This window comes from Corapipo altera, unplaced genomic scaffold (genome assembly GCF_003945725.1).
Source record: "Corapipo altera isolate COAL_440 unplaced genomic scaffold, ASM394572v1 22b, whole genome shotgun sequence".
NCBI lineage: Eukaryota > Metazoa > Chordata > Aves > Passeriformes > Pipridae > Corapipo > Corapipo altera.
In genome coordinates, this window is record NW_020884876.1 from 15,962,228 (window position 1) to 15,984,205 (window position 21,978).

A 21,978-nucleotide genomic window follows, 5' to 3' on the forward strand; every position below is an offset into this window, starting at 1 on the left:
ATAGTTGCTGATGACATTGAAGCCTCAGAACAGGCAAGATGTACCTTTGACAGACAATTCTATTAATCCACTGGTATCCAAACTTAGCTGTGAAAAGGGAAGTGATGACAGTTATCTTCAGACAACAAGTCAGTTTTCCTAGAATTGTCAATAACTGTTCCAGTATGATGTGTACTAATAGAAGTTCATATCTGGGGGAGATGGGACAGCACTGCAGCAAAAAGCTGTACTGTTTTTATGTTTCCTTTCAGCTGTTTTTACCTTTGCTTTGCTCGTGAGGAACACAAGCTAGTGGAACTTGTTAGTAGACAACGAGGAGGCTACAGCTTGTGAGGAGCTGGGACAGCAGGAGACAATTTCAAGTACATACACAAGCAGCAGCTATTTTAAATCTGAGCATAATGTCTTTTATCATGAATGTTTCTATGGGCTTGTTCCCAAGAATGCAAAGCATGCCTGCACTATGTATGATGATCAAGAGACCATTAATGTCTTGATGTCTTAGAATGGTCATGTCTGACAAAGTATAAAAGAAAGCATTTGCTTCCTTTTAACATCAAAACAGAATGCTCCTAATTTAATGCAGAAGTAACCTCTTGTCTGCAGCAAGAGGTTGAATTTGCTTTTTTTGTAATTTACATGAGTCGTACCTAAGCAAAATCCTTCAGCCATCTGCCACCAGTCAATAAATCCTTTTTTAATTTCCATTAATTCTTGTTAGAAAGATTGAAGAAATCCATCCATCTGTTTGATAGAAACATTATGTCCACAGGGAAAGTACATCAAGACTTTTATCACTCTTTGCTTTAAGGGTGTGGGAGAAGATAATCTAGAGCTACTGCAGTACTGTGTGGAAATGTTCAATGTGTGCTTTTGAGAGAATATTTGCATATTAATTCATTGCGTGATTGAGGAACAAAATATTTTGATAGTGCAGAAATTCAGTTCTGATACACTGAAGTGCAAGGTCTCTTTTGCTTTTAACATAATTAATTCTACCATAGTGAGTAAACCAACTTGTTCAACAAGTCACAGAAAATTTAAGGGTAGAGAAATAGAATGGGGTAAGGGAAAGAGGTGTGTGATCATATTGTGTGAATTTACCTTTAGCATATAACTTCTTCTGAACAGATAACATTTCTATTTGCTGAGCATGACATAATTTTAGCACAGAACAAATAATAATCTGAATAAACTGGAGCTGATTTCAGCATCAGATGGCAAAAGGATAATAATAAAAACTACATCTATTTTGACACCTGTTCTTTAAACAGCTCGTTCTTGTTGTTGACCAAATATTTCTGTTCTGTCAAAATATTTTTCTTCTTGTCTGACAATATGCACACCAAGAAATGGTTATATGACATATGCCTGATAAAATTCTCCTTAGAGGACTACCTTTGGCATGAAAAGTCATCATCAGTAGTGTGTGATGAGAAAGAGCTTTGAAGGAAAATATTTACCATAGACTCTGTTCCAGGTCATACCATAGCAGCATATATAAGAAGACTCAAATAACTGGCTAAATATATACCCACTTGTGAATGCTAAATTGGAAAATTTTCTGCTGAGAAGGTTCTGAATGTTCCTCAACTCTTTTGCTGAGATACGCAACATAAAGTTAGTTAATGTTCAGATTGGAATTTAGATTCCTACGTCTGACCCTTTGCAAGAACCTTTGTAGTAAAGCAGAGATAGTGTTTTGTTCAGCATGAATTTGCAGTATATAATTATTTTAATGTATATTTTCAATTGGTAGATGTCAGAAATGTTTGTTATTGGTATGTGTTTTGCCTTCAGCAGTATCTATTGATGATGTTCTGTGCTCAGGCATGGATAAAGAAGTGGGTATGTCCACCCACATCCTTCATTTTGTCTTCCTGTCCTGATTTAAAATGTTTGTCAAAAAAACCCAAATTATTTGTTGTTGGGGTTTTTTCAGCCAAACCTACTTAATCTTTTAAATATTTGTCTTGCCATTATAATTTTCTTTTTACTTACTTGATCTCTCTTTCCCCTTGGGAAAAAAAATAGAATAACAAATTTGTTAACCTGCCTGTGGCCTTCACAGCTCCAGAATTGCTTGGTCTATTGTTCAAAACACACCTGCCATATTTTAAATTTGTTCTGCTAAGGCTTTTTTTTATCTGTCTTTTTTTAATCCCTTAAGACTACCAGAAAATGGGAATCTAGAAGATTATGCCCAGTTAAGATATAGATGGATTTCTCTGTTTATAGCCACAATGTCTGCTCTCAGCACCTGAAATACACCTGAGATCATGGCTTGTAATTAGAAGCTTCCACTGTGAAAACTAAGGGGGTTGATCTGAGCCAACAAATGGGTTAAGAAGCCTTTAGCAGTAGCAATGTCAGTGTTGTGCCATGATTGTCACCCATTGCCCTGGTAAGGAACATGACTTGGTGAGGTGATCTCACTTTTTGCAGTATACTTTAGTGTCAGGCCTCTCATATTTAAATCTTTTCCAGTTCCTCTTTTTCAAATTCTTGATGTCCTCTGGCACCTGTTCAGTATCTGGGACTGAGCCTGCCAAGATGCCTTAGGGATATCTCTGAAGCCTGGGCACTCATTCAGGCCCCAGAAGGCTGTCCCCACCTTCTTTAAGTTCAGATCATTTGTATTTTCAGGAGTGCAGGCTCTGAGAATAGATTATAATTCACTTTGATTACACTAATTTACTGAACATGAGAATTAAGACTATTAAGGCAAAATATTCTCTTCTTAATGAGATAATTTCTCCATTACTTGGCATAGGCTGGAGTTTGGGTACACGCCTCCTGTCTCTGGTGATACATACCATATCCAAATTAATTTTAAGCATTATTCAAAAGGATTAAAAAAAGTTTTTTAGGTTAATCTTAAACTTGAAAGGGCCTTCCAGAAGAGGCCTCTTCAGATCCATAACTCTTCAGAATTAATACAAGCATTGTAGTTAGCCTAGGTAATAGGTTCGTCTTTAGTAACCAATTTCCACCTTCAGTAGCATCTTCTTGTATTACTGATACTTTTTTCTTAAAGATGCTATGAAGCTGGCCATGTATCAGGCATTTGATCTCAAATACAGTCCTAAAATTCTTGACCATTTGTCTTAGTGGACTTTCAAAGAGTAACAGATTTTTTGAAACCTCTTATAAGTCAGAAAGGGTGAAACTGCCTTAAAGGCTTACAAAACACTTAGTTGAGCTACAAATGTAACTAGAACACCTCTTTCTTGGAGAGCTGTGGTTTCTTGCAGTTTCTGTTTACTCACACAGCAGTGTATCCTTGCTGAATTAGCTATGTTTAACAGCTCTTAATGAATATTGTTATTCCCTGGAAGGACTCAAAGTAATTTTAAGTGGTCAGGGAGTAACTAAAGTTTTGAATTGACATAGTGGAAGTACCTTACAGTTTTAAAGAAGCATTAATTTAACAAATGGGGACTTATTAAAGAACTGAATGTCATGTGTACTTGCTTTCCATTCTTTTTCTATTTAGTCAAGTGTTATATTATATACAGTGTTTGCCCAAGGGATCATGTTCCAATTTGCATATGGATATGTTGGCCCATTTAGTACAAGGCCAAAAATATTTCTTAACTCATTGCAGTCACAAATTATAAATGCACATGTGGACTTGGCATCTCCGAGAATTCTGATTACTGGTAATTTAATCTTCTTAACATTTACTATCTGTTTGAGACTTCAAAAATGTATTTTAACTATATGGGAGAGGACCTTAACTATCTCTTCTGATAATAGAGTGGGTAAAGTTAGAAAGTGAAATAAACTTATTAAGTTATAAAGGTGAAAATCTGTATCTTAATGTGGTTCATTTTATGTCCTGACAATACATCTAATGGAAGAACAATGAATTTCTGAGAAGTATGGAAGTGAGAATTTTTGGATTTCTGCTTTCCTTTAAATCAAAACAGAACCCAGGAACATCCTCCTCGCAACCCAGAAGTGAAGAACAACTGTACTTGCAACTCTAGAAAAAGCAACAGAGCGATATTACCAATGACTTTTAACATCTTCATATTTATAAAATTTAAGGGTTATTTTTTTCATTTCTAAAAGACAGTTTTATGTCTATTCTCCCCAATTCCTCCTTACTAGATATGGAATGTAGAAAAAAGAAGAGAAATAAAGATTCAGTTTCATTCTCAAGGTAATTTGCATAGTAAGTCTGCCTGGAAAGCCTACAATATATTAGTTAGTTTGGAGGACAAGCAGAAAATCCAGCTTTTTCAACTGGCACTATCTCATAAAAAAATTACTCTTGCAAAGCAAATCTGTGTAGTGCTTTAATCCCACTCTTTTCTCAGGGTAGAAGTAGTAATAGTAGTAATAATAATAACAACAAAAATAATGTTCCTTGCTTCTATTACGTGAATGTTGTGCTACCCCTTGTTTGTAAATGATAGAATTCAATTTCTGAGTTAGATAACAGACTAAGTCTGGGTTACCTGTCACTGGTAGAAAGCTCTGAAAACTACCTAACTTGAAAACAATCTTTATATTAGGGTAATATGGAGCTCTTTTCTGCCTTTTTTTCCTCTTCTTCCCTTTTCGGTTAGAGTCTAGAGGCAAATTTAGGTTAAACCTGCACAAATTTACAAATTCTTAAGATCAGGGTGTCATGCATTCACACAGGGGGTCACATGTCACAGTATAATTTTCTTTCCAACGTACTCCTTTTTCTAAAGACTTTAGTCTTTAAAATCAGTTTTGTATACCTATGGATACTAGAATTAGTAGTCATTAATACATGCTTTTTATTTCCAGGTAGAGATTTTTGAACATGTACTTTGTGTGTCTAACTAGTGGCAATAGTAAACATCTGGTACTAATACTCAGAATTCAGTCACACTGAGTCATGAGAGATTTTGTCACCGTTATTCTGTGCATATACATTATGTTTTTAGACAGTACATGAGTCTCCTGTGAATTCTTTTTACTTTACTTTTGAATTAGGGTGAGTTTGCAAAAATAGAATAGTTTGACCCAATCCACTAAGTAATCTTGTAGTAGTAGTAGTACAACTGTATTTGTGTATTTTCTCTCGTGTATGAAAAGGAAATATCTTTTTCAAAATATTAATTTTTTATCATAGTGTTGTTTGGTATAAGAAGCTAAAATGGACAGAATTTTATTTAAATCAAATATATGACTGCTATTTCAAGCAACCAACCAAGATGAAATTTATATAAAGTTTGTTTGTAGAGTTTTTTTAAATGAGTTTCCAGAATTAAATGTTATTTAGAAAAAAAAAACAACTGAGGATAATTATTGTTTATAACTATAGCCATAATTATTTCTATGCAACTACTAGTACTTTATTGTAGCATGCCACTGTATTCTTGCTTTTCTGTAACAATAAAAACATAATAGCAGCCAAAATTGTTCTGTTATGGATGTAGATATCTTAAGCAGTATTATGCAGATACAATTTTCCCGTGGGTAATTAACAGCTTTCAAAAGATTAAATACTTAGAACAAATACTTATCTGCTATCTTATTCACAATTGAACTTAGCTATTGCTTTATTATTTTTAGTGCACATAAATATACCTATTTCTATACGTGCTCTGTATGGCATAATTTCCCAGCATCATATTTTCTACGGAACTGTAACAGCAATATCACATGTCAGGGGGTGAGTTTTAATGGCATTTAATGTTTAATCTGTCTACTCCTATTTGTTAACTTGCTTGACATTAACACCTGCAGTTTTGTTAGCCGGCACTTCTGCTAGTGTCCTTTAACATGGATAACTGGAGTAATGCATTTGAAACTGGAACTGATTTTATTCTAAAATAATACATCGTATCTGATAATAAAGTAAGGTATTTTGAAAATTAGTTTTTCCATTATGTTAAGGAAAAATTTGAATACAATTATTGCTTCAACAATTTTGAAGAAAAATGGACCTTTTTTGCCTAAATTATTATGTTAGAGATTTATCAGTTATATGAAGAGCTATTATTAAACATCCATGCTTATTTGTTTCCTTAATATATATAATTTTATTTCACAGTCAAGGGTAACTTTAGTCTGTAGATGTTAGTTTAATTCAGTCACTGAAAGATTCTCTGCTCTTGCTGTACTCTTGGCGTTTGGACTTTGGCTAGGTAAAACTTCTTGGAGGGAGAACATGTCTCCTTCTCCATAGACCAGCTGAGCCTATATGGCTTAAAGACTTGGACAAATATAACAAAATTTATGGTAGAGCAGACCATTTTAGTATGGTTTGAGATTAGAATTCCTCTAAAGAGAAATACTGGGAAAAGCAACCTATAATGTTGCCCTTCTCTCATTCAGTATTTGTTTATAGAGATGGGAAGCCTATTTAATTTAAAGTCAAACTTGGGAAGGAGGAGAATAAAAATGGCAGACATGGATGTAATTCTTCCATAAACAGACAAGAATTGTATCTGTTTTGCAGATTCCATATTTTGAAATCTTGGACCACCTCCCTTCATTTATCTGTGAAAAGGAGATTTATAGAATGAGAACTATCAGTTTACATGGTATATTGTGAGGGGTAGATGTATCCAAAATTACTCTGTGGCCCATATTAGTTGACAGGTTGAAAGTCCATATTTTAAAGTCTTAGATGTTATCTTGTTATCACTAAGTTCATACAAATAAACCAAACCACCTATTTCAGAGTCTTTATTTAAAATATAGTAACTATAAGTATACCTGTTCAGGAAGACATACATGTATTACAAAGTACAAAGACAAATTTCCACAGTCTCTTAGGACTCTGCTCAGTGATCCCTGAAATGCTCTCAATAAAAAACATTAACTAGACAACACAAACAAATAAATTTTAGTATTATCATGGAAATATTTTATTTAATTGAAAGCTTTCCACTAGAATACAGATCTGGAATATGTTTTTAACACCTAATAATTGTAACAAGAGTTATTATATGGTATTTTCATCCATAAATGGTCTTTCAAGTCAGCTTTTGTCCTTTAGTAAAAGCATAACTTGATTTTTTAAATATATCTATTTTTATCCTAAAGACTTAGGATAAATAAAGACAAGGAGACTTTTGCAGTTAAAGAAAGGTGAAAACAAAACCAAAAGTACTGTTCAAGAAAAGACATGATTACAGAATCATTAAAACTATTTAAACTCTAATTTCACTACATGCTTACTTTGAAAGTTACCTCTGTTTGGGGTATACAATGCCTAATATCAGAATTCATAAGCAAAATTAGGTTAATGCTGAAATAACAAATTTAAACGTGTTCTCCTTGGTTAAGATGCAAAAGCTGACCTGCATACACCTTTCTTTTGACATGTTAATTGCAATGGTTGACACGCTTGTGGTACTCTTTATTTAGACAACTTGGTATGTCTAAGACTTATCTTTAGTTATGGTTAGGATACAGCTGTCATTGGGCTTGGGAGCTAACTGCATTAACTAGTAACAAAACACTATCCAACAGTCACAGAGAGAAAGCAAAAAAGTTGTAAAAAACTGAAATTAGAACTAGGACAACTTAAAAAAAAAAAAGCAATCCCCTTCATTCTACTCTAATGAGTTATATAATAATTTTTTTGGCAAAAAAATAAAGCCACTGAGTTAGCATTATATGACACCCAATTTCAGCAGGTTTCTGGCCTAAATTTCCAACTTTTTTTTTTGTATAAAAAATATAAATCTTAAATTTTGAATACGTATTTCCAGTTGTCTATATACATCTGGTTGGTGTTTCTATATGTTGTGTGTATATCCTTCCGTGTAGAAATTCTGTGCTCTTTATATGTCTCATTTTTAAGCTTGCTGCAAGTATTTTTCAAAAAATCCATTTCTATTTAATTCTTGCTGGACTTATAAATTGTGATAGTTTAAAAAGGTTAGAAAGACAGTGTAATAGAAAGCTGGGAATTTAGATTTTTTACTTTAGCCTTACTCTATATACAATTATAAAATGCTGAAGTTTCAGGTAAATTATTTGAGCTTTACTTGCTCTGAGGATTGTTGGGGGGGTTTGTTGATTGTATTATGGTGAGTTTTTTGGGGGTTTTTTGGTCTTTTTTTTGTTGTTGTTTTTCTTTTTTTTCTTTTTTTTTTTTTTTTTAGAGATCCAAAACCATCATCTTTAAAGTAAGCCTTTTTTTTTAAATTTTATAGCACTTCTTCCCTAAAGAGTAATGGAAAGATGGCTTTAATATATTTTTAAATTTTGTCAAAGTTCACTTAAATGCTTCCCAATTTGAGAGTGTCCTAATTTAGTCATAATCAGTAGACGTTTCTTTTTGAAGCATGTGAAAGATTTTATCTAGAAACACAGAATTAATATGAAACCAAATAGAAATGAGACTAATTTTTACATCGCTAAGTCTCTGTCATTAAGGACATTTTCTGTGGAAGATCAAGTGCTGAACAAAACACTTAGAAACAAAGCTTCAGCTGTAGGAAAACAAAGCTAAGAATTTCACTGCAATTGCTGAAATGCCAGATCTGCATCAAACCACAGATGAGAAATATCTCTACTGAAACAGGTATCTCTTTATAGGGATTCTAGAAAAAATTATTGATCTATTCTCTTTAGGTAGCCTTTTCTGTGACTGTGAAAGGAAATAATCAAAATGCTGTTTAGGGATGATTGGTCAAAATACATTTGTGTATAATCCAAGAACTTGCAAGGTTCAAGTAAATGAAAGTCAGTTTGTGTAGACCTAGCTTTTCTCTTGGATTGATTTACACAACTCTAATTTCTAGTATAAGCAAATCTATGGGGTCTGATGAGATTCATCCCAGAATCCTCAAAGAGCTGGCTGATGTCATCGCACAGTGTCTCTTGATGATTTTTGAGATGTCTTGGGAATCCAGGAAGGTCCCAGCTGACTGGAAGCTGGTGAATCTTGTCCTGATTTTCAAGAAGGACAAGAAGGAGGACCCCAGAAACTACATGCCCGTCAGTCTCACTTCAGTGCCTGGTAAACTTGTGGAGAAGATTATCCTGGGTGGTATTGAAAAACACCTGAAAGACCATGCTGTCATTGGTCATTCATGACAGGAAAGTCCTGCTTATCAAACCTCATTTCCTTTTATGACAAGGTAACCCATCTAGCTGATCAAGGGAAGCCAGCTGGATTTCAGTAAAGTTTTCGATACTGTCTCTCACAGGATCCTTCTGGACAAAATATCCAGCACACAGCTGGATGAACACATCATGGTGGGTGAGCAATTGGCTCATGGGTTGAGCACAGAGGGTAATAGTGAATGGGGTGACATCAGACTGGTGACCTGTCACTAACGAGGCTGCACAGGGCTCCGTCTTAGGCCCAGTGCTCTTTGGCATCTTCATAAATCACTTGGACACAGGACTGGAAGGGGTACCAAGCAAGTTTGCAGATGACACAAAACTGGGAGGCGCTGTTGACTCCCTCAAAGGCAGGGAGGACCTGAGAGAGACCTTGACAAATTAGAGGACTGGACAATCACCAACCATATGAAGTTCAACAAAGGGAAAGTGCCGGATTCTGCACCTGGGATGGGGCAACCTCAGATGTTCGTACAGACTGGGGAATGAGATGCTGGAAAGCAGTGCTGCAGAAAGGGACCCGGGGGTCCTGGTTGACAGCAAGTTGAATATGAGTCAGCAGTGCCCTGGCATCCAGGAGGGCCAACACTGTCCTGGGGGGCATCAGGCAAAGCATCACCAGCCGGTCGAGGGAGGGGATTGTCCTGCTCTGCTCTGCACTGATGTGGCTTCAACATGAATATTGTGTGCAGTTTTGGGCACTACAATATAAGAAAGATATTAAGCCGTTAGCAAGTGTCCAAAGGAGGGCAACAAAGATGGTGAAGGGCCTTGAGGGGAAGCCGTATGAGGAGCAGCTGAGGTCACTTGACGTGTTCAACCTGGAGAAGAGGATACTGAGGGGAGACTTCATTGCAGTCTACAACTTCCTTTTGAGGGGAAGAAAAAGAGAAGGTGCTGATTTCTTTTTTGTGTTGACTGGTGACAGAACTCAAGGGAAGTGCCTGAAGTTGTGTCAGGACAGATTTAAGCTGGATATTAGAAAGAGATTCTTCACCCAGAGGGTAGTTGGGCACTGGAACAGGCTCCCCAGGGAAGTGGTCACAGCACCAAGGCTGAGAGAAGTCAAGAAGCATTTGGACAATACTCTCAGGCACATGATGTGATTCTTGGGGATGGTCCTGTGTGGGGCTAACGGTTGGACTTGATGATCCTTGTGGGTCCCTTCCAACTCAGCATATTTTGTGATCCTGTGAAAATCCTTTTTACATTGTCTTCCCACCCAAAACTGATCATTTTCAAAATTTGTTTGAACCTCAAAATACATTTTCAAGCCTATACAACATAAGGTAGAGAAACACTAAACCTGGAAATGATACGTGAAATTGGTAAGAATTATCAACCTGATCAGATACTTATGCTGGTACCAGGCAAGTGTGGTTAGGTTACATTCTGGTGTGGATTCAAAGGCAAATTGCATACTCCTTTACTTGAGTTTCAACTTATAAATCTTCTTTTTCTCCTTTTATTGCCAAACCATCATATTCTTACATGTGGGAAGGATGGAGAAAGCAGGGAACAAATACAGAATTCTGATGCTCAGCCTGGGAAACACTACTGTATCTTCCTTAGGCTGGCTAAAATCAAGTTTCATCACATACACCTCTTGACCTTGGTCCACAATAGGTCACATTTCTCTGAATTGCTTTAGCTTATACTGTATTCATTCCTCAAAAGATGAATAGCCCTGTAGGATTGTTTCCCCCTTTTTTTTCCCCCTTTCCTCCTGCTTTAAAAACAAACAAACAAACAGACCACAAGCCCCTTTGTATTGACCTTACAGGGCAGGGAGTCTCAGGACTTACCTGGTCTTGCCTTGGACTGAGCTGATTTTGTTGATTTTAAAAGTTGCCTAGTGGTCAAATGACTATTGCCTATCCTGTTTGAGCTCTCTCAAAACAATGTATGGGTAATTTATTCTTATCAAATAATAGCCTTGTATTTCAACTGAGGGTTGATTTGTCCATTTTTCTACTTAACATTGTTCCCCAAGAGAAGCAGGTTCTGATAGTGAAACATATAAAACTAAGCCACAGACAGGCCGAGACTAAGTAGAAAGAATCTCTCACCATATCTTCATGTTCCTCCTCTTCCTAAGGAAAAGACTCAAACCTTAGTACTCAGAGAAAAACTGCAAGAGTGAACATAAGATAAATATTTCAAGAGAATACTAGAAAAGGTTTTTAAAGAAATTTTATGTGCATAATTAAGGCTTTTCTGAATTAATGAAATAAATGGAGGTAATAGACTTAAAATTTTAATTGGATTAACAATAGTAAATTTTTGGTTCCATATATACACACACACACACAAAACTCCTTCTACTTTTCCTACAGCAAAAGGCTGAACATAAAAACTTCTGTAATTAGCACTAGAACCCAACTGTGCTAAAGGTGAAACAAAGGAAGTAGTGGAAATAGGCTATGGTGGAGAAGAAATAGAAATGGAGCAACAGAACTGTCTTTTTTTTTAACTGTGGTACTGTTTTAGTTAGGCTTAGGCCAGTCTTGACACCTCATCTTCTTGAGACCTCATCTTCATAAACCTGTTTATAAAGCAAAAGAGTGACTTAATATTTCATCTCTTTCAGTAACTTTTTGTTTATTTGTTTTTAATAAGAGAGCCTTCTGACACATGCTTCCCAAGAAGCAAAAGTGGAATTCTGTATAGATTTTCTGGCTAAGCTTACATCCTATAAGAGTTTCCCTGCTGGATTTGGAATAGTTTTTTTTTCTTTTTTTTTTTTTTTTTTAATGTGAGCCTATAGCATTTCATAGCTTTCAGAATATCGCTTTAGATATTCCAAGTCAAAAATTGTTTAAGCCCTGTGGGAGGAAGACTAACATCAATGGTTGGGTTAACTCCACTAGAGGGGAAAATAAAATGCTGCATTAAACTTCTGTCTCAGCCTTCATTTTTAGTAATGCCTTCCTTTGGGACACAGTGCTTTTCTCTTTTTGTCTCTTAATTTTTCTTTTAAAAAGGACAAGCAAACCCAGATTATTTTATTAATGTTATACATTAATATTTACTTACAAAATGAAAGTGTTTTTTTTTTTAAGTTGTATGAAACAAAGAGAAAAACTGATCTGAAAACTCGAGCTTGATACAAGAAAATAAAACATTTCATTTGTTAAATGTACCTATTTTCATCTCTTCTTTTTCATGGTATAATACCCTGAAGTAAATATCCAAAACATCAAGAAATTCTGAGAAATTACATAATTGATTAAAAGCAGTGTGGATTTATAAGTTTTTTCAAGATAGGCTCAGTCCTGTAGAAGAGTCTTGCATTTGCCAGTTACAGACTAGCACTGCCTACGGTGTCTATGACACTAACATGCAGTCCACGCAACCCAAACATTCAGTGTTTTCTCATCTGTGGAAAACGATGTTTTGCTCATTATTGTCAACCTGTTATTTCTTTCAAATGTCATCTTGAAGGTGAAAGTTTATATGACCTGTTTTATTCTGTCAAGAGATCTGTGGTATGACAACTACTCTGCTCTAAAAACTAGAAGACCAACACACACCAATACCCTAAATGCTGATTTTGGTGTTTTGCTTCATTTTGTAGTTACTTTTTTGATTTTAATCTTTCTCACTTCATATAATGTTTGCTCTAACTGGTCCTGAAAAAGAAAAAATTGAAATAGTGTTACCTATTTTTTCTATTTTCTTCTTGAAAATTTATTCAGCTTCTACTGTTATTTAACCTAAGCTGTATTTCTACAAGGAAAATCTGAATAGTTTATCTGATCTGTTGATTGTTTAAGACTGAAAAACTGCTTCTATGTGTCTTGTCTCCCAATAATTATTACTTCTGTATTATGATCTCATGATTTTTATTTTGGAAAAATCAGAATGATTAAGAGCATTTCTACTAGTAGTATTTGAGGAATTCCTTATTAACAAAGTGCAAGTAAGGCTTTTATAAGCTAGCTTCATTTCTATTTTATATACCAGCTATGGTATTCACTTAGAAGTGTTTTCTAAGTGTTTTAGAAGCACATTGACAGATATAACTTTAAAATTTTGTATTTGTGTGCCCATCTCTGGATAATTGGGCAGGTTTTTTATGTGGGAGGTATTTTTATACATGTATCACATAAAAACAGACAACCATGTTGAATGTTCTTAACAATTCTTGTATGTTCTTAAACCTATTTACAACAAGAACTGAATAATTGAAGTCCTTAACATCCAAGTATCTAACTTTGACAGTAATGCTGAATTTAGACTTAGATGATTATGCATGCCATTGGAAAGTACAGATGCTACATAACAAGACAAAAAGCAGCACATCTGCTGATGGAGTGCTGTATAATACATCTTACCCCCCCTCCAAAAAACCAGAAGCCAAACCTAGAGAGATTCAAAATGTAAATTTTTTTTTATTTTTTTCTCTCCCTTTTTTTTTTTTTTCCAGGCACTCTGAATGTGTAAAGCTGAGAAGCTGTATGGCCAAAATTTGCAACCCTGAACTCTCATGTTTTTAAGAAAATGGTAGAAAATTCTCGCTTTTTATCTAAAACATAGCTACAACAGGGAAAAGTTTTGATGTTAATCCCCATTTATCTGGTTTGAGTGTAAAGCTTTCCTCTCCACCTGCCTGAAGCTATAGACTCGAGGTCAAAAGTTACATTTATGTACAGATGATATTGTTTCTCTTTAAGTGTGGTTCAAGAGCTTCAGTGGAGACCAGGGAATAAGGGTCAAAACTTGACCTCCAGATTTGGAAAATGAGAGTTTGATTTTGGAAAATAAGATATTGTGAAATGATATTTGAACCTAAAGTTTCCCTCAGATAAACCCAAGCAATTTTAGTGGTTTAAAATGTGTCTTTATTTATTAGGGCTACAAGTAAGATTACAACCTCCATGCTTCATCTATAGATAGATCTTAAAAAATAGCTGAATGAATGAAGACCTTCAAGTTGTTTCTAGTGATACATTAGAAATTGAATTGATATCAGATTGCATCTGTAGTGATATCTTCATCCTATGTATGTGGGGTATATATACATATCTGTATTAGTTTATATATGTTTGTATGTATAGATATGTATACTATCTGTGATTAATTTCTCAGTTTTACTCCATGATATATAATTTGTAATTTTGCAGTGAATCGTTTTGGCTAATTAGATGCATGAGGAAAGTTAACAGTAGGCTTGTTGCTTATCCGGTCTATTCCATTTCCAAAAAGCTAATTTATATATATATTGGTTGTGGATTACTTAAAACTGTTCATATGTGTTATGGTCCACTGAAAACTAGCTGCCATTTCTGGTAGATCCAAAGATATTTTAATTGTAAAAGAAAAATGGCTTTTTGGAAACCATTTGTGCTATACAGACAAAACTTAGTTCAAAATCATAAATATCTCAGAATCCAGTTGTATCTCAGCCACTGATTACTTTTACAGAGGTAGACACGCCATGAATATAAATGATTCAATAGCTCTCTGACATAGGAGTTGTTCCTGCTATGTAAATGGGGATGCTTAGGAAAGGAAAGGTTAAAGTGCCTGTATTAACCATGAATGTGGTGAAAGAACTGAGAACAGATTTACTGTGATTTTTAAATTATATGTTCATTCTTCTCTTCATTTTTATGAAAACTACAAAATACAAGAATCTGATATCTGGCTTTGGATTTAAGGAGTGTTCCCTAAATTATTATCTTAGCTGATTCTTTAATATTTTTCTAAGAATATGTATATTCATTTGCCATGTTTTCATAAGCAACTAATTAATTTGCAAATATAGCTTTCTCTTGTAAATTAAATAAGACAAGTTGTCAAACAGAATTTTTTCCTGTTATGGACAGATACCATCTATTCAATACTGTCTAGAAGGACAATAGCACACAAAATCTAACTTACAGCTGTTTCCTAGGTAACAGAGATACATCTACAAAACTGTTGCACTGAATGGAAAGAAACAGCAAATGTTTTCACTTTTCTACTATTTTTGCCCTAGGAAAATCACTACTTCAGCAGTTACACGATATGGGACCAGAGAATTTCAGTTAGATTCCAGTGTGTTTGTTTTGTCACTTTTAGGTTTGTGCACACCTTCTATGATTGCACAGACAATGTCAGAAAACTTGTGAAATAAATCATAGCAGAGGTTTTTTACTTAGTTTGTTCTTTTTTCTTTTTTTTTCTACAAAAAATGCTGTGTAGCAGAATTTGTCCTTTCCATGAATGAAACAAACAGAAAAGCAAATTTTATGTTTTTTTGGTCTATTATTGCTTTTTAGTAATTTTTCAGAAATTATCTATTGTTTTTTGTAGGAAGCCTAGTTCAAAAATGTAAGAAAAAAACCTAGAAAACTGAATTAAGTTAGTAAATTATGCACAATGTGTTGGTTACTCTTTCATGTATGTATGTGATTATATAGAATTTAGTAGGTCTTTTTAGAAGTACTATAATTGTAGTATATTCCCAGTAGTTTCTTCCTCAATTATGTTAAGCATAAATTACTTTTCCTCGCTATAAAAGTTGGCATATTTAATCCCCATTTGCCATTTTTGTGTCATTGAGACAACTATTTCACAACTAATGCTTACTAAATTAGAACATAAATAAAGCAACTGAGTTTTTCTCTGTGCTGCTACTCCAGCCTGGGGGAGATTTCCTGTAAAGAGAGCCTCATTCTTGTTTAAACATCTGCTTCACATTTATTCAAATATTGCAGTAAAAGGCAGTCATGACAATGAGATAAGAGGGCGATTTGTTAACAAAATTATACATTGTGTTGACTAGGAGTGTCTCATTGCTTCCTTGTGATCCCCTTATCTGTCAGCAGCATCCATCGATCCTGTTTGTCCTTACATTCGAAACGTTGGTGTAAAGACTACTCTCAATTACGTAGGAAATGAAAGTGTTTTAATGTAGAATAGCTGTGGAAACCTGATTTACGACAACTGTAATTAGCTTAGATCATAAACTAAAGGTTCATCTCTCACCAGCCTGAAGTGTATTGTTAGAATGCATAGTAATATTTGAAAGGTGGGTGGTAGATCAAAATATAAGTAATATAGTAATTCTGTTGTAACAGGTTACTTTGCTGAAATACAAGATGAAAACTAAAGTGGTAATAGGAAAGAAATAATGGATGCATATATTGTGGTAGAATTGCTATACTGTGTTCATGCTCTTTTTGAGGAGTGTAAGTTCCTACACTTATGTAAGTATATGTACTAGAAGTAACAGACAGTGCTTTTCTCTATATTCTCTCTTTTTCATTTGCTTCAATTAAAAAAAAGGAAATCTTCTCACCATTTTCTTAAACAACTGGTATTTGCAAGTGATGTCTACTTTTACTTACATACTTATAATAGCTAAGTATATCACCTAGCTTTTTTAGCAAACATTAAATCTGGATATTCTCCATCAGTGCGATAAGGCAGAACATCTATGTTTCCCCCAAGATTTATCAAGTGGATAATTTTTACACTGTGTTGGAAGGAAAAATAGTTCAGGTTATTTTTGCAGGTTTTTATTTTTCCACCTCAGGTTTTCAAGGCATTTTCATCATGAGGACTTGCTTTCAAACAAGTTAGTGAAACACTAAGAGAATCACACTGGGCTCTAGCAGACATAAACCCTCCATACTAAAAGCCAATGATTAATATTTCAACATCTATAAAAAAAAGCTACATTCTACATAATTAAATATAATCTTCCCTTAATTCTATTTTCATTAGTAACATTAGTAAATATTTTCTGTTAGTAATCAATACAGCATACTGCTAAGTTTAAGCTACTTTGCAGGTTAAAAATATTTCCAAGGGACATAACAGGAACAGGAAAAATAAAAATGAAAAGTTATCTTAGTGTAGAACACCTGTGACAGATTTTAGTAACTTAGTCTTGGGAAATTGCATTTTTTCACTGATGAGGAAATAAAAACCTTACATACACTAACACAATGTAATTTAAGATATTTTGTTGACACACCTTAACTAGTTGGAGTGTGTGAACTAAATGCTTAACAGCCTTCTGTTCTTAAGTTATGAATGAAGTTATTCTACAAGAAGTATTCTAACTTGTGGCAATAGCAATCTCTCAGATGATTTTGTATTAGACAGCATTTATGTTTTATATTAAAAAAGTTGGTACAAATACTCTTCACTTCTGGAAATACATAAAAATAATTGATAAACATGTAATATATAACTGTGTGTTCTTACAGGACTATAATACTAGTTACAGAAGTTCGTGCTTTGCAATGAGAAGCATACAAAAAAAGAAATGCTGTAGAAAATATGTTGTCTGTATTCTTTCTTGTCTCTCTGAACAGGCAATGTGAGAGAATACATTAGTTCATTTTTCCTTAAGCTTGAGATCTAAAGTGAACATCTAAAGTATATTAAAATGTCTTTACTGGACTATGATCAAAATTCCTTTAATTTTTTTTTCCATCATCTCTGCTTTGAGATAAAAGTAGGAAAAACAACTAATTATTACAGTGCTTTTTGTGGTCATGTCATACAGAAATTCTAATTTTTTCCTCTATGTTTACATGGTTTGTACAATCATTCATGGAGATATTTGTTCAATTCATGCAGAAGCTGTCCAGAATAAATAAATAAGTAAATAAATAAGTAATTGTCAATATTCTAATGAACATTAGCATGATCATTACCTTTGCAGAGATGACAACCTCTTTTCAATTCTTGATCAATTGTTAAAGTGAGAGACATTGTCCCTTGCCTCAAGGAAAAAAAGTTGTCAGTGTGAATATTTTTTTCATTTTCCATTTTTTTTTTGAACTCAGACATGTAGCATCTCATTAATGCTGTTGTTCCAAATCCATGATTTAGTAGATATTATTAAGAAATAAACTGCTTTACTTATGTTGTGTATCTCTAAGGTAGAAATAGCTCCTTGCAGTTTTAGAATTGCAGAATGAGATTGTTTGAACAGGAATAATTTACAGGGGCGAAAATCTGAATGTGGTAACTAGGTCTGAGCACTATACTATCTAATAGGATTTGTCTTGTCTTCCCCACTGCCCAGTCCCTTCAAGGACCATAGGCAAAATGGTCTTAGTCATCAGTTGCAGTGGAGTGAAGCCAAACTGTCTCTCTGAGGATAGCACAGCCAGAAAAGTTATTTAGGGGAGACAAAGATGATACTTGTTTTCTGGCCCAGTCTTTTGGAGTTCACCCAAATGAATTAGAGTATGTTAAAGTTAAGTACTCTTTTCCCTCCCCAACACCTGGAGCCTGCATCCATTCAGATGGAAAGGTTTGCTCACTGCAGCTTCAGAATGCCTGAGGAATAAATATGTTTCCCTACTGAGTATTTCTGCATTAGACCCCTAAAAAGCAGTCACACAGAACTCAACTCTTACAAATTGTATGGCCTCAATCTCCATACCTCTACCAGGTGAGGACAAATATGCAAAGCGTGTGTAGCTTAGTCTGTCAGTTAAATACCACTTGGGTTGGTTTATTTCTGTTACTTAGATAGCTACATAACAGTGGTGGCTTTTAGAAGAAACAAGCAAACAAATAAAAAGGCTGGAGTGCTTTTGATTCTGAAAAATATTTTATCTGCTTTCTTGATTTAATTTCTATCACAAATCCTTCCCTTTTGGATCTGAGTCTCACTAGGATAGTGAGAAGCATTTAGGAACTTTTTCTCTCTCTAACTTATGAAATGGTTGTGGAGGTGTTCATGTGGTACAGTCACCGTAATAATACATATACCATTAAATAGACTAGAATAATAAATGCCAGTCTCATAAATGTAAGTATGATGTTTAATAAATGGGATCCACTTGCAAAACAAAACAACTACCTAAGCAGTTTTGATGAGATAAATAGTTGTTTCTCATTAATACTCATATCTTCAGCATAGTGTCTAAAAAGAAGAATGCAAAATAGCTTTCTTTGCTAATCAGTGTATTGCTCTAGCCTTGACTTCACTACTTGAAGTAGGTAACCGTAAATATATATTTGCAACAAATACATGGCATTATGCTGGTACACATTTACATATCTCATTTTATAAAACAGTTTGAAATCCTAAGGTTATCTTAACAAAAAAAATCCCAAGCCCTTCTAAACTGTTTCTCTATTCAATTTAAAATATACAGCAACTGATCTAAGAGAATACTAGGCATGAACAATTTTGTGCTTCAGTTTAGAGTAAGTACTGACTGTAATTACTATATGTAGGGCACTTGCTATAGCAATTTCCGCTTTATAGAAGACTTGATAATGAAAAGAATAAACCAGGTCTTGTTAAAGATATCCTTTCTCTTCCTCTGGCAATACCACTTTTCTTGTTCAAATAAGTTTGGTATGTCCAGTAAATGAAAAGGTAGAGCTAGCTTATGAGCATTCAAGCATAACTTCTGCTTTCTGAAGTAAAATATTATAATGAAATATATAGTGTTTCATTTTCTATCATATTTGCACGTTTTCCTGTATATATTACATTTCTACTGTTATGCAAAATGCTTTACCAAAGGTAACGCTTCAGATGAACCTTTCCAGAATGGTCTAAATGAAAAAAGCACAGGCTTGGAAACTGATAAAACTTTTCTTAGTTTCTATACACAGAAAATTTTGTGTAAGAAAGTATCTAAAGCTGCAATAAATTTTTTTACCTTAATCTGAAGACCAGACAAGGAAATAGTATGGATCAAACTACTACAGAATTAATTCCTTATCTCTTAAAGCAACCCTGTTGGTACTGTTATAAGAAGTTAATAGCCTTTGCTTTTTCAATTTATTTTTTTTTTAATTTATCTTTAAACTCTTAATAGGAAATCAAATTCAAAATAGTCTTGTTTTGTGTATTTTCTTTTCAGGGGATAAATGTAAACCTACTGAATACACTGAAGTGAAAAATATGTTACTGGATCTGCAAAATCAGAGATACATTGCCCAATCAAAAGATAAAACCATTGATGAGAAAATGGCTTTAAAGAAACTTCTTGTAGATCAAATGTTCAATTATTTTGATTCAGACAACAATGGACTTGTGGACACTAATGAGTTATCTCAGGTAAGATTTAGATTTTGTTTCCATTAGCATAGTAGCTATTCAGTTGCCTTTGTCAGGACATACACATATGGAATATTATTTCTTAGGATGCTTTACTATAGAAAATGTTTGTGAGTCTCTGAAGTGGAAAACTTCATTTGAGAATTATTCAGAAATTCTGCATTGATTACTTGGAAATTTTAATATAATGCTTTGGAATATAGTGCAGTGGGTTAGAACACTCTAGGCTGTTGCAACCATGAGTTGTCGTATAGTCCAAGAGTATAGCTGTATTGTAGAAGTTGAAAACAATTAAAATGATGTGGTAAATAATTTCTTTAATAATAAAATATTATTGCTTCATCTAAGTTAGGGCTAGAGAAGTACAGAAGTAGTCTTGCAAAGTTCACGGTAGTCTCTAAACAGTAAACTTTAACTAATATAGATCTAAAGCAGTAATTGCTGCTCTACTAGGCACAACAGCACTAGCTTTAATCAACCTAAAAGGGATAATTCTATTAAAGAGTGTTGTTAGGGCAAATGTACTTTGATTTACTAGAGGTCTATGTTTTAGGAACCTAATCATGGCTAAACTATATTAATGGGTCTGATATTAGGCAGCCAATTAAAAATTTAAGAAAAGTAAGATTTTTTTAGATGTGACTGTTGATCATTGCACTATGTTTTATGTGGCATGACAGTGTTAAGAAATATTTACAAGTGAATATATAATACCTAAGGTGTAAGGCTAGAGTTATCATTTCCATACAGACAACTTTTAAAATTTTAGTGGCAATTTCCAGGACCAGAGGCTGGTTGCAAATATAGGTATCATGTCAAATACTAACAAATAATCTGTTTCAAAAGACTAATTTAAAAATATTATTTTTCTGTACTTTATAAGATTTGATTTTCCTGCTGCTTTTTAGACTCAGAAACTCAGCTTTCAAGGGAAATTGGTGCCTGTATATATCTTACAAATAATACTTTTTGTGTGAATATACTATATGAATAGATAACATACATAAGAATCACAGATACTGACATGCAAACTATATTAAATACTTCTCTATTCAGTTGCTACATGTATACTTTTCCCAATGCTTTTTCTTTTTTTGTGTCAAACATAGTTTTAAAATAATAAAAAATTCTTTCATTATGGTATTTTCAAACTTTCTATACATACTTTCCCCACATAGTCTTTTTTTTTCTATAAAAATGTATTTATAATAGCAACTGTAAAGTAGTGCTTTTCACAAGTATGGAAACAGATCAAAACAACCTTAAAACCCAGACATGGTACTATGTGGTATTACTATAATTCATTGTAGAAACATGGAATTATTCAATTGAAAGATTAATGTAAAATAAATTCATTGTTAGTGTCATGTAGTTTGTTATTTTATGTTTTGACAAGAGACACAATAATTAATGCCGTGAGGCACCCACACTGGAGCATTCTGTTCCCGAAGGACTGCACCCTTTGGAAGGTACCCACACTGTAGCAGTTCATGAAGAACTGCTTTGGATGGGAAGGACTCATATTGAAGCAGTTCATGGCAGACTGTCTCCTGTGAGAGGGGAAGAGTATGAGGAATCCTCCCTCTGAAGAGGAAGGAGTGGCAAAGATAACATGTGATGGAATGACTGCAGCTCCCATTCCCCATCTCCCTTCACTGCTGGGGAAGGAGAAGGTAGAGAATATCAGGAGTAAAGTTGAGCCCAGAAAGAAGAGAGGGATGAGGGAAAGGTGTTTTAATATTTGGGTTTATTTCTCATTTATTCTACTCTGCTCTTGGTAATGAATTGAATTATTTGTACCCAAATTGAGTCTGCTTTACCCATGTTGGTAATTGCTGAGTGATCTCTCCCTGACTTTATCTTGGCTCACAAGCCTT

General features: G+C 34.2%; 1 protein-coding gene across 5 annotated transcripts in view; it reads left to right on the top strand.

Annotated features, from left to right (window-relative positions):
• Positions 1 to 21,978, top strand: part of FSTL5 (follistatin like 5) — a 283,323-nt gene that overhangs the window by 129,030 nt on the left and 132,315 nt on the right. For all 5 annotated transcript variants that reach the window (XM_027636132.1, XM_027636127.1, XM_027636130.1 and 2 more), the window contains exon 5: positions 19,905 to 20,101. In XM_027636132.1, coding sequence (XP_027491933.1) covers positions 19,905 to 20,101 — 197 coding nt within the window. The remainder of the gene's footprint in view (positions 1 to 19,904; positions 20,102 to 21,978) is intronic.